At 40.5% G+C, this 14,122-nt stretch overlaps 1 protein-coding gene across 2 annotated transcripts in view; it reads left to right on the plus strand.

The window, feature by feature from the left end:
- Positions 1-14,122, plus strand: part of LOC116878052 (golgin subfamily A member 6-like protein 22) — a 53,376-nt gene that overhangs the window by 28,965 nt on the left and 10,289 nt on the right. Inside the window, exons 4-6 of one of the 2 annotated variants that reach the window (XM_032875224.1) lie at positions 7,495-7,630; positions 9,548-9,859; positions 11,058-11,258. In XM_032875224.1, coding sequence (XP_032731115.1) covers positions 7,495-7,630; positions 9,548-9,859; positions 11,058-11,258 — 649 coding nt within the window. The remainder of the gene's footprint in view (positions 1-7,494; positions 7,631-9,547; positions 9,860-11,057; positions 11,259-14,122) is intronic. The other variant, XM_032875223.1, reaches the window with a different exon arrangement.

The following is a 14,122-nucleotide window of genomic DNA, read 5'->3' on the forward strand; positions in this document are numbered from 1 at the left end:
CCAGCAATCCTCAGTTTGTTTGCTGAGATTAAGAGTCTCTTATGGTTTGTCTCCCTCTCTGATTTCATCTTGTTTTATTTTTTCCTCTCTTCCCCTATGATCTTTTGTTTTGTTTCTTAAATTCCACGTATGAGTGAGATCATATGATGATTATCTTTCTCTGATTGACTTATTTTGCTTCACCTAATGCCCTCTAGTTCTATCCACGTCATTAAAAATGGCAAGATTTCATTTTTGATGGCTGAGTAGTACTCCATTGTATATACACCACATCTTCTTTATCCATTCATCTGTCAGTGGACACCTGGGGTCTTTTCATAGTTTGGCTATTGTGGACATTGCTGCTATAAACATTGGGGTGCAGGTGTCCCTTTGGATCACTACATTTGTATCTTTGGGGTAAATACCCAGTAGTGCAATTGCTAGGTCATAGGGTAGCTCTATTTTTACCTTTTTGAGGAACCTCCATATTGTTTTTCAGAGTGACTGTATCAGCTTGCATTCCCACCAGCCATGTAAGAGGATTTCCCTTTCTCTGCATCCTTGCCAACATTCATTGTTTCCTGAGTTGTTATTTTAGCCATTCTGACTGGTGTGAGGTGGTATCTCACTGTGGTTTATGATTTGTATTTCCCTGATGCCAAGGGATGTTGAACATTTTTTCATGTGTTTGTTGGTCATTTGGATGTCTTCTTTGCAGAAATGTCTGTTCATGTCTTCTGCCCATTTCCTGATTGGATTATTTGTTCTTTGGGTGTTGAGTTTGATAAGTTCTTTCTAGATTTTAGAAACTAGCCCTTTATCTGATATATCATCTGCAAATATCATTTCCCAATCCATCTGTTGTCTTTTGGTTTTGTTGACTTTTTCCTTTGCTGTGCAAAAGATTTTGATTTTGATGCAGTCCCAGTAGTTCATTTTTGCCTTTGTTTCCCTTGCCTTTGGAGAAGTGTCTAGCAAGAAGTTGCAGTAGCCAAGGTCAGTGAGGTTGCTGCCTGTGTTATCCTCTAGGATTTTGATGGATTCCTGTCTCACATTGAGGTCTTTTATCCATTTTGAGTCTATTTTCGTGTGTGGTGTAAGGAAATGGTCTACTTTCATTCTTCTGCATGTGGCTGTCCAATTTTCCCAACACCATTTGTTGAAGAGACTTTTTTTCCCTTGGATATTCTTTCCTGCTTTGTCGAAGTTTAGTTGACCATAGAGTTGAGGGGCCATTTCTGGGTATTTTATTCTGTTCCATTAATCTATGTGTCTGTTTTTGTGCCAGTACTGTACTGTCTTGATGATTACAACTTTGTAATAGAGCTTGAAGTCTGAAATTGTGATGCCACCAGCTTTGGTTTGTTTTTTTCCCCCCCAACATTCCTTTAGCTATTTGGGGTCTTTTCTGGTTCCATGCATATTTTAGGATTATTTGTTACAACTCTGTGAAAAAAGTTGATGGTATTTTGGTAGGGATTGTATTGAATGTATAGATTGCTTTAGGTAGCTTAGAGATTTTAACAATATTTGCTCTTCCAATCCATGAGCATGGAACATTTCACACTATTGTGGTCAGAAAAGATGCATAATATGATTTCAGGCTTCTTAAATTTATTGAGACTTGTTTCAAAGCATGATGTGTGATCTGTCCTGTAGAATGTTCCATGGACACTTGAAAAGAATGTGTATTCTATTGTTTTGGATGGAATGTTTTTTATATATCTGTTAAGTCCATCTGATCTAATATATCATCCAATGACACTGTTTCCCTATTGATTTTTCTGCATGGATGATCTATCCACTGATATAACTGGTGTGTTAAAGTCCCCTACTATTGTAGTATTACTGTCAGTTTCTCCCTTTATGTCTGTTAACATTTGCTTTATGTATTTAAATGTTCCAATTTTGGGTGACTAGATATTTACAGTTGTTATATACTTCTGTTGAATTGACTCCTTTATCATTATGTAATGCTCTTCTTTGTCTCTTGTTACAGTCTTTGTTTTTTTTTTTTTTTTTAAGATTTTATTTATTTATTTGACAGATAGAGATCACAGGTAGGCAGAGAGGCAGGCAGAGAGAGAGAGGAGGAAGCAGGCTCCCTGCTGAGCAGAGAGCCCGATGCGGGGCTCGATCCCAGGACCCTGGGACCATGACCCGAGCCAAAGGCAGAGGCCTTAACCCACTGAGCCACTCAGGCGCCCTCAGTCTTTGTTTTAAAGTCTGTTTTGTCTGTTATAAATATTGCTATTCTGGCTTTGCTTTTTTTTTTTTTTTTTTTTAAATTTCTATCTGCATGGTGTATCTTTCTCCATCCTTTCACTTCCAGGCTATTTGAGTCTTTAGCTCTGGCCTGAGTCTCTTATAGCCGTATATAGATGGCGTGTGTGTGTGTGTGTGTGTGTTTTAAATCTGTTCTGCCACACTTGTCTTTTGTTTAGAGCATTTTAGAACATTTACATGTTCTAAAGTAATTATTGATAGGTATCTACTTATTTTCATTTTGTTGTTTTCTGCTTATTTTTGTAGTTATTCTATCTTCTCACATTATCTTTCCTTGTGACTGATGACTTTCTGTAGTGTTATGCCTGAATACTTTCTATTTTTTGTGTATCTATCATGGGTTTGGGGTTTGGGGATACTTTAAGGTTTATATGTAGGACCTAAATAAATAGCAGCTGATACTAAGTTGATTTAAGTTTGAACATATTCTAAAAGAACTTTTTTTTTAAACTCTCTCCTCCATGTCTTATGTATATGCTGTGATATATTTTATATCATGTTTTTCTTACTTCTAATTATGGCCTTTTCTTTTTCACTGAAACAAGTCCCTTTAACATTTCTTTTTTTTTTAATATTTTATTTATATATCTGACAGAGAAAGCTCACAAGTAGGCAGAGAGGCAGGCAGCAGGGTGGGGGGGTGGGGCAGAAACAGGCTCCCCACTGAACAGAGAGCCCAATGTGGGGCTTGATCCCATGACCCAAGCCAAAGGTAGAGGCTTTTACCCACTAAGCCACCCAGGTGCCCCTCCCTTTAACATTTCTTGTAACACTGCTTTGGTGGTGATGAACTCCATTAATTATCATTTGTCTGGGAAACTCTTTACCTCTCCTTCAATTCTGAATGATAAACTTGCTAGGTAGAATACTTTGGGTTGTAGGTGTTTTCTTTTCAGCTCTTTGCCACATTTTTCCAGCTTGCAGAGTTTCTGCTGAAAAATCAGCTGAGAGCCTCATGGGATTTCTCTTGCATGTAACTAATTGCTTCTCTCATGCTGCTTTTAAAATTCTCTCTTTATCACTAATCTTTGACATTTAATTATTATGTGTTGGTGATTTGGGCCTCCTTGATTTCATCTTGTTTGGAGCTCTCCATGCTTCCTGAACTTAGATGTCTGTTCCTTCCCCAGGTTAGGGAATTCTTATTATTCCTTTTTTTTTTTTTTAAGATTTTATTTATTTATTTGAAAGAGAGAGTGTGTGTGAGCAAGCATAAGCAGGGGGAGCTGCAGAGGGAGAGGGAGAAGCAGGCTCCCCACTGAGCAGGGAGTCCAATGCAGGGCTCGATCCCAGGACCCTAGGATCCTGACCTAACCAAAAGGCTGATGCTCAACCAACTGAGCCACCCAGGCACCCCTCAGATGTTATTGCTTCAAATAACTTTTCTTTCCCTTTCTCACTTCTCTTCCTGGAACCCCTATAATACATATTGTTTGCTTGATGTTGTCCAAGAGATCCCTTACCTATCCTCTTTTTAAAAAAATTTCTTTTTTCTTTTTGCTATTCAGCTAGGGTTCTTTCCATTACCTTGTCTTCCAGATTACTGATACATTCTTCTGCATTCTTTAATCTACTGACGATTCACTCTCGTGTAGTTTTCATTTGTTATTGTACTCTTCAATTCTGATTGGTTCTCTTCTATATTTTCTCTTTGTTGAAGTTCTCACTGAGTCTACTCTTCTTTTCAACATGGTGAGCATCTTTTTTTTTTTTTTATGGTGAGCATCTTTATGATCATTACTTTAAACTCTCTATCCAGGCATAGTGTTTATCTCCATTTCATTTAGTTCTTTTTCTGGTGTTTTATCTTGCTCACTCATTCAGGGGATACTCCTCTGTCTTCCCATTTTGCTGGACTGTCTGTTTCTATGAATTATGGAGGACAACTACTTCTCCTAAACTTGAAGGAATGGTCTTGTGTAATGTCGTCATCTGTGTATACTGTGTGTGCCTGGTGACTTTGTCTAGCTGGCTGGAGCTGTGTCTGGCATGGGCTGAGGTTCCCAGTGCCCTCTGTGCTAAGGCTACCCTGGTGGGATGGCTGGAGCTGAGGTGAGTATGGACCTGGGTGGTCCCAGGATTCTGTGCACACAGTGTACCAGCAGAATGACTGAAGCTGAATAGAGTACAAACCAGTGGGTCCTGGGGCTCTTCATGCAGATTGCCCTGGCAGGACAGCTAAAGCTTAAGTGGGCACAGGCTGGTAGGATCCCTGGTTCTCTGTGCAGAAGGCCCCCTGGCAGGATAGCTGAAACTGAAGTGGGTACAAACAGGACATCTTAGGTAACCCTGTGTAGAGGGTGCCCTGGCAGAACAGCTAGAGCCAAGGTGGGGCCTAGACCAGGGGATTCTGGGGTGCTGCACGGGGCTACCCTGGGAGGTCAGCTGAAGCAGAAGTGGTTGAAAGCTGGGATGTCCTGGTGTATTCAGTGCAGAGGGTGCCCTGTTGGGGTGATTAGAATGGAGGCTGGCATGGGCCAGGGTTGTCCGAGGATGCTCTGTACAGGAGGCCCCATGGTGGTGTGGCTGGAGCGGAGGTGGGGTGAGGGCTTAGGAGTCCCAGAGTGCCCCATGCAGGAGGTGTCCTGGCAGGGCAGCTGGAGGTGAGGTGAGCATGGGTTGGGTGTTCCCAGGTTGTTCCTTGTAGGAGGTACCATGGCAAGACAGCTAGAGCTGAAGCAGGCATTAGCTAGGAGGTCCCAGAGTGCTCTGTGTTGGGAGTATCCTAGTAAGCTCTCTGGGGCTGAAGTGGTGTGGGCCAGGAATTTTCTAGGTGCTTTATGCACCTTTATGTATCACCTTCATATGATGGCTAGAGCTCTAGCAATTGCTGGACGAGAGGTGTCCCAGTGTTTGCCATGCTGGGACTACCTTTGTGTGAAAGCTGTGTTTGGTGTGGGCCAGGGGTCTGGGGCTCACTGAGGTGGTAGGCTGGCTATGGTGCCTGGAGCTTGTTCACTAGTGTGGTCTTCATCCATATTATCAAGGTGGTTGGAGAATGTAAATATGGTGCTCACCAGCCCCTTCAACGTGGAGAGAGTTCTAGCAGCTCCCCCTGCTGTTTTTCAGAGTTCTAGGACTGGCTCTTTTATCTTAGTTCCTCTTTTAAACTTGGCTTTTCTGTGGCTTTTCTGTGCCCAGAGTTATCTGGGGCTAGTGTGGGCCAGGAGCATGGGGTTTGCTGGTGTGACAGGCTGGCCATGGTGCCTGACCCCGTCCTATCTGCACCATCAAGATGGAAGGGGAATGTAAACCCTGGTGCCCCCAGCCCCTCCACCCAGAGACAGCTCCACCTGTTCCCTCACGTCCCATCAAGATTCTAGACCTAGCTCCTTTACACACGGTGGTTGTTCCTTCATGCCCTAGGGCATCTGAGGCTGGTATGGGCCAGGCACCCAGTGCTCGCTGAGGCAGCAGGTCAATCACAGCATCTGGAACCCTGCTCCCATCCGCATCACCAAGGTGGAGGGAGAGCACAAACTATGCCACCTGCTAGCCTCTCTGACCTATAGAGAGTTCCAGTAGCTCCCTCACCCTGGGCAGGGTTCCAAGGCTAGTTCCTCCACATTCCAGTTGCTTTTCTGACCTCCAGCTATCCCTCCAGGCCCCAGGGCATCTGCGGCTGGTGTGGGCCAGTGACCCAGAGCTTGCTGATATATCAGTCAAGGCGTCTCTATCTCTCCTGCCTCTCCACGTGGTCTTCCCATCTTCTGTTGTGCAAAAACTGCTCTATCAGCCCTCAACTCCCCCTCAGGCAGAATACGTAGAGATGTAGGTCTGGTGCCTTCGTGGAGGAGGTGAGCCCAAGGTCTTCCCATTTCACCATCTTGGAATTGGACATCTTCTACTGTTTGTTTTAATGCATTTCTTCTGACAATTTTTCCATTTTTTTTTTCTGAAACTATATTATTTCATTTTCATCTTTTTTTGAGTGGCTTTTTTTAAACTGAGTATAGAATTCTGGCTAATATTTTTTCTTATAGCACTCTAAGATGTCATCTGATTATCTTCTGATTTCTATAGTTTCCGTTGAAAAGTTAGTCATAAGTTTCATTGCTGTACCTTTGAAGGGAATAATGCGTGCTTTTTGTTGTTGTTGGTAGCAATTTGACTATGATATGTCTTGGTGTGGTTTTCTTTGTATCTATCCTGCTTAGGGTTTACAGAATTTATGGAATCTATCAATTATAATTGTCTTTCATCAGGTTTGGAATCTTGGGAATTATTTTTTCAAATATTGTTTTTGTCCCACTGTGTCTTTACTTTACTTTAGGGTTATAGTTAGAGGTGTGTTAGACCTTTTGCATGTGTCCTGCATGTCTTTAATATAACCTTTTGAGGTAAAATTTTCTATTTGGATGATATGAATAATTTCTTTTGAACTGACTCAAATGCAGTAATTCTGTAAGCTATAATTACTAGACAGAAGAGGAAAAAAACCTCAAAAACATAGAAGATAGATTGAAATTTTAACTTAGCTATAGGTATGGGGTAGAAAATATTACCAATACCTATCAATTAGTAATCAAAACAAAAACCAAATAATTAGCTATTTGTATATTTGATTAAAAAAAAAACTTTTACATATGCTATTCTCTATTGCTGCATCATTATTCTAATTCCCTTTTCTCTCACCAAATCCCAGTAGAAGAGCCCATCAGGTATTATTAAAATAGGAGTGCTTGTATCCCTCTGGAACCTCCTGATCATCACAGTGTTACCAATAGTGTCAGGCAAGATATTCATGCTCAAATTTCCCATGAAAAGGATGGTTTAAAAATTGACCTTCCCCAGGGGAACTACTAGAGGATTTACCACTGGATTGTTTTTCTCTCCGTTTCTCTGTCATTTCTAGTCTCTCCCTAAAAATAGTTGAGTAACTATTAGCTCTTCTCACAGTAAGTACATTTCTACTTGTTACACTTATTTAATATATTTTAAGTGGGGATTATTTCTTTTAATTATTATTTTTATTTTTTAAAGATTTTATTTATTTGACAGAGACACAGCGAGAGAGGGAGCACAAGCAGTGGGAGAGGGAGAAGCAGGCTTCCCACCGAACAGGGAGCCCGATGCCGGGCTCGATCCCAGGACCCTGGGATCATGACCTCAGCCACAGGCAGACGCTTAACCGACTGAGCCACCCAGGCGCCCCTCTTTTAATTATTTTTAATTGAAGTTTGAAAATTGAGTTGGTTTGTTGTTACCTATTGCTATCTTACACAGAGTACATCTGTTTGAAAGAGAAAAGGCAGAACGAAAAGCAGGCCTTTTGGAGAAAAAGTTAGCAGGTACTGATGGATTCATCCCTTACATGAATATAAAAGGACACGAAGATTCCTTGGTTAGCTTCATGATGAAGGTGAAAATAAATTTTGATTGACTTTTAAAGAAACGGGATTTGTATTACTCTGTGTTAGTCCAAGAGATAACTGGCAAATATTGAGTAGCTTTTTGATCTGCTTCTTATGGAGGATCAGAGAAAGCTGCGCTATGTGGTTGACTGAAAGCCTTTCTGAATACAGAGAGAAGACAGAGGGTAGACCTAAGGTCTCTGAGACTGCAGAACAGAACCGAGCTGAGACAGAACTGGGAGGAGGAGTGGTAGTTAGAGAATGAAGTGTTGGGGTTTTACCTTTTGGGTGTGGGTTACTTCCTGCTGCTGACAACATCTGGGTTTTGGGCTCTAAATGTAAGGGTTGAGGAGAGGTGTAGGCAAAAGTCATTCAAACAAAGGCACAGGGATCACGAAGCTAAATTGGTGGAGCATCTATATTGGACCTTGAAATCTAGAACTGTGGAACGAGTTGGGTTTGGAAGGAAGAGACAAGCCTTGTCCTTAGTTGCAATTCACAGGATGAGCAGAGCTTTTATAGAAGAATGTTGGAGGATGGGATCTACTCTATTGTCAAGGAAGTGGTGAAAGTTTATTTTGAAATCCTTAGACTTTAAGTTTATTATATAACTTAAATATAAGACAAGGTCCATTATAATCCAATTAATGTGATCTGACATTTAAAAAAATTCCATTAAAAAAAATTCAGCAACTACTTTTAAAGTAGTTTAAAGCAATTCCAGTTTTTTTTTTTTTTTTTTTTTAAAGATTTTATTTATTTATTTGACAGAGAGATCACAAGCAGGCAGAGAGGCAGGCAGAGAGAGAGGAGGAAGCAGGCTCCCTGCTGAGCAGAGAGCCCGATGCGGGGCTCGATCCCAGGACTCCGAGATCATGACCTGAGCCGAAGGCAGCGGCTTAACCCACTGAGCCACCCAGGCGCCCCAGCAATTCCAGTTTTTAATTGCCCCCTCAAGTAATTCACAGTAACACTTCCCATTTTTTTTCACTTCTCTCATTAATCTGTCACATTCTTAAAAACCTCTCCCAAACTAATATTCCTGCAACCCTGACCGTTACTCCCATTGCCCTTTTAATCTACCTCTTCTAGCCTTTTAGTGATGCAAACCTATCATTAATTCAAAAATTCTAGCTCTCTTTCTATTTCTCAGTTTCACATGACAAAAAGCCCAGAAACAGAACCCATTTACTTAGCTTCCAGAGTTGAAGGTGTCAAGAAAGTGGAAAGAAGTTTAGAATTTATAAGGTAGAATATTCCCATGGGAGATTGGGAAAGAAATACAAGTATCATCATCCCTTGCCACCCCCCTCCCCGCCCAAGGCTATTTACAATGGAAGCAGGATGATTAGAGGAGCACAAGGGAATCGTTGGGGGAAAGAAGTGGAACTTATTTTGTTTATACCTTTACATCATCAAAGTGGTTATTACTAAATGATGTTCTATAACCATAATGAAGTCTTTATGGAAATATCCATTTCTCTCCCAACTTTTCACTTAACTGTCTTAACATTCATTGATAATCCTAGCCCGAATCAGTTATTTTATTAGAAGCAAAATGATGATTTTAAAATTTCTGTCATTCTTTCTATATTTATTAGCTCAAAATAGTCTGTAAAGAGTATAACTTCATTAACTGAGGCTGTTTGGTCAGCTGTTTCTCCAAGCTCAATTTCCTATGTTCTCAAACCAGTTTCTCCATATGATCATTCTGATACCTCTTTGATGTTCTAGTTTGCTCTTTTGAGTATGCCCTTGTCTCTCTTATGACTCCATAACACTTTATTTCTTCTGAGGGCCTTGCTCCTCAAATTTTTTATTGTGACTATGTATCAAAAAAGGAAGTAAATTTATATTTCAAAAAAGGAATTAAAATCATATTAAGTTCCAAATGGGAAGTTTAACATGTGTGTTGGCATATTTAGGATAAAGGTGAAGATATCCTGACCAAGAACTCTGAAAGAGACATTTTTCATTCTGAAGGACCAAAAGATGGGCAGAAAATTTGGGATAAGTGTCAAGAAGATTCAATCCATAAGGAAAAACAAAAATATGAGTTGGACAGACCTCCACATTCATTCAGCTGGGAAACCAAAAGTGCACGATCCCACTACCAGAAATTCCTCAGTCAGTTGGCTACTCTTCTGAGCAACAATGTTGTCCCCATACCAGCTACCGAGGAGGCTGTGAAACAGAGGATTCAGGAAATTGGTGCAAAAGAACAATCTTGGAAGTCTGTAAGTGTATTGACAGATAAGTCATTCTTTCAAATTTGTTACTTTTAACGTGTCAATTTTGATATTAGCTGATTTAGTAAATTCTGTGGCTCTGAATTTTAACTTTGATTTTATTTTTACTACTACAGTGATAAAAGGAAAAAATGATGCCCATTATTACAGCAGAGGTAGTGTAGTGTTTTTATTAAGAGCAGAGAGCCCAGGTATGAATCCCAGCTCAGCCATTACCAGCTGTGTGCTCTTGGACAGATTGCTTATTCTCTCTGGGCCTCAGTTTCATTTGTAAAATTTGGTGGGATGGTGTGGGGCTGAGGACTGCAAGGGCATAGCTCCTATCTCACAGAGTGGTAAGGGTTAAATGGATTAATACATGATAAATGCTTAGTACAGCTCAGGGTAAGCTCAGTGAATCCTGGCTTAAAAATAGTGGTATGGTGGTATGGTGAAGATAATGTGTCCATCATGCCTAAATACTGCTCAGGCCAGCCAGTGCAGTAAATCCATTTTCAGGTCATTCTTTGAATGTATTGGCCAACTCTATGAAAAGACTGAACGAGCAGGTTTCAGTGGCTCTATCTCCTTGTCATGTTGAGTACCATCTAATGAGTACCATCAATTGAGTACCATCTAATGCCCCTTCACTTAAAATTCAAACGAAGATAGGTATTGCTTAGGTTAAATGTGTTCAAAAAATCTGCTGCCCTCTGTTTATTGTAGAGTTCCAATATTTTCTTTCACTTTTTGCTTAAAATTCATTATACAATTTTATTTCTCAGTGCTCACTAAAATGTCTCATTTTATATAACAGACCTGTCCATTTCTTTTTATAAAACCAGCTGATATTTGTCGCATCTTAAATCTTCCCTACTCACCTAGTTAGTAACATAACATCACTACAGTGTCGGTGTCGGTAGAACTTGCACATAGTTTTTTTTTTTTTTTTTAAGATTTTATTTATTTATTTGACAGACAGAGATCACAAGTAGGCAGAGAGGCAGGCAGAGAGAGAGAGGAGGAAGCAGGCTCCCCGCTGAGCAGAGAGCTCGATGCAGGGCTCCATCCCAGGACACTGGGATCATGACCTGAGCCAAAGGCAGAGGCTTAACCCACTGAGCCACCCAGGCGCCCTTGCACATAGTTTTGAAATGAAATAGAAATTGTGGGCCCTCGGGAGTTTTTGCTCTCCTTCTCCCCACAGAGGACTGAAGTCCTACAGCAGGAAGTTCTGACGCTCACTCAGCGCCTGGAGCAGCTGCAGCGTCACACTGAAGAAGCCGCTGGAGAATCATCCCCAATGCAAGACAGGTGTAGGGAACAAAAAGGACCTTGGAAACATCTGGAAGGAAAAACTGCTGTTAATTACTTTTTTCAAGAGAGTTTAGCCTTGGACAGGAATAAAGTAAGACTTTCCTGGATAAGGCATTTCTCTGACAATGAAAATGATCAGATTTTGTTATATTATCTAATGTTGATTTGATATTAGATATTATGAATGCTGTTAGTGCTATTTATACTTAATACGGGAAAAGAGAGGAAAATTTGCTACAAATCTTTAAACCTTCTGCTTTTATAAAAAAGCTTCTCTTTGTTCCATACCTCTCATTTCTCTAATACACACATATTCCATATTCATTTGGAGGACAGTTGTTAGTGTATTTCTTAATGTACTTTAAAAAGGGGATTGGAAGCAAAGGAGCTCCAAGAAATGATTGTACAGGTAGAACATAAGGGACTGTGTCAGCAAGATACGAGGAGTATCAAGGAGGGACCAGCGATGTTATTCCTCAGTAATTACTATGTAGACCAGTACCTTCTCTACTCTCCACTTCTCTGTGTCTGTAAGGAAGACATGAAAGCATCAGTTCTATGATTATTCATTTCCCTGCAAACATTTTAAAACGCTATTTTAGATTTTAAGAATATTCAGTTAACACACGCTTTCTACAACTCTTGAAACCAAGTTAAAAGGTTTGAGGAAAGAATAATTTTCCTCAACTTTCTTTCTGCCTATTTTCCCTCAGTAACCAGTAGTGTATATATCTTCTACAACTATTGCCATGGTTATGGAAATATACAAGTACATATATGTGGGTGGTGGTATTTTTATAAAACTGGGACTATACTAGTCAAATATTCTTCTTACATAGTGAAAAGTTAAGTACCTCATGGTTTTTTCTTAGGTGAAAAGATAAAGGTTTAACTCATTCCTTTAACAATTTTTTTTTTTAGATTTTATTTATTTATTTGACAGACAGAGATCACAAGTAGGCAGAGAGGCAGGCAGAGAGAGAGAGAGGAGGAAGCAGACTCCCTGCTGACGGTAGAGCCTGATGTGGGGCTCAATCCCAGGACCCGGGGATCATGACCTGAGCTGAAGGCAGAGGCTTTAACCCACTGAGCCACACAGGCACCCCCCCTTTTTTTTTAATTCTTTTTTTTTTTTAAGATTTAATTTATTTATTTCACAGAGAGAGAGAGATCACAAGTAGGCAGAGAGGCAGGCAGAGAGAGGGAGAAGCAGGCTCCCTGCTGAGCAGAGAGCCCAATGCAGGGCTCGATCCCAGGACCCTGAGATCATGACCTGACCTGAAGGCAGAGGCTTAACCCACTGAGCCACCCAGGCGCCCTACCTCATAGCTCAAAGCTACCTTAATAGCTGCAGAGTGGTCCACAGAGTTTATAGAACTTACTTATTTGATCAGTTCCCAATTGATGGACTATCAAAATATTTCCACCTTTTATACCACTGCTAATAATGGAGCAGTAAATAGACTTATACATATATCTTTCCACATTGGTGCCTTCTGCCCCTATGAGACTGAGTTCTACATGTGAAATTGTAGGATCACAGTGTATGAGTATTTTAAATTTCAATAGCTACTGCCAAAATACTACTTCCAAAAGGCGGAAGGAATTTACTTTCCGAATAGAAATATAGGAGTAGCTCTTTCTTTTCATAGTCTAGCCAGCATTGGAGATGTCGTTTTTTTTTTTTTTTAAAGACTTCATTTTGACAGAGACACAGCCAGAGAAGCGGGGGGAGTGGGAGAGGGAAGAGCAGACTTCCCGCTGGGCAGGGAGCCCAATGTGGGGCTCAATCCCAGGACCCTGGGAATATGACCTGAAGGAAGGCAGATGCTTAACTGACTGAGCCACCCATGCACCCCGAGATGTCATTCTTTTAGAGACGCAGAGAGAGGGAGAGAGAGAGAGAGTTGAGTTAAAATAGTGCAGTTTTAACATTTCCCTGATTACTAACTAGTAAGGTTGAGTGCCACCTCCCTTTTTAAATGTTGGTTTCTTTTTTTTCTTTCTTTCTTTCTTTTTTTTTTTTTTAAATGTTGGTTTCTTAGATTCCTTTGCCTCTGTACTCCTCACAGTTTGGAACCTCAGATGCAGAGTTAATCAAACTCTGTGGTTCCTAACACATTATCTTGGGCCGTGGAAGGGCTTTCTCTTATTTATTATTATTTATTCCATTTAAGTCCATTTTTCCATTCCCTCTTCCAAAGTTCAATCTGGGGTGCCTGGGTGGCTCAGGCAGTTAAATATCCTACTCTTAATCTCAGCTCAGGACTTGATCTCAGGGTTGTGAGTTCAAGCCCTGCACAGCATGGAGCCAACTTGAAGCAAAAACAAAGGAGATCAATCTAATGTGTTTAACGTGTATCTTTTTGTTTATACAGTTAACCCTTGAACAGTGTGGGGGTGAGTGTCATTAACACCCTCCCCATGTAGTCAAAAATCCCCATGTGTAAGTTTTGATTCTCCCCCAAACTTAATTACTAACAGCCTACTGTTGATAATATAGTCAATTATCAGCCTTGCTGATAACATAGTCAATTAACACATATTCTGTATGCCATATTTATATATACTGTATTCTTAAAGTAAGCTAGAGAAAAGAAAATGTTAAGAAAAATCATAAAATGCAGTGACAGTACTGTACTCTATTTCTCAAAAAAATAAGTGGACTGGTATAGTTCACACCCATGTTGTTCATGGGTCAGTAGTATGTTCTTTTAAATATAATTTTAATATGTTATTAATTTATCATTAATATAATTATATTATAATAACTCAGCATTGTATCTTTAAGATAGACTTAGTGAGGGGCGCCTGGGTGGCTCAGTGGGTTACAGCCTCTACCTTTGGCTCACGTCATGATCCCAGGTTCCTGGGATTGAGCCCCAAGTCGGGCCCTCTGCTCGGCAGGGAGCCTGCTTCCCTCTCTCTCTCCCTGCCTCTCTGCCTACTTGTGAT

Source organism: Lontra canadensis, unplaced genomic scaffold (assembly GCF_010015895.1).
Source record: "Lontra canadensis isolate GAN:19392208 unplaced genomic scaffold, GSC_riverotter_1.0 scaffold55, whole genome shotgun sequence".
Lineage (NCBI taxonomy): Eukaryota > Metazoa > Chordata > Mammalia > Carnivora > Mustelidae > Lontra > Lontra canadensis.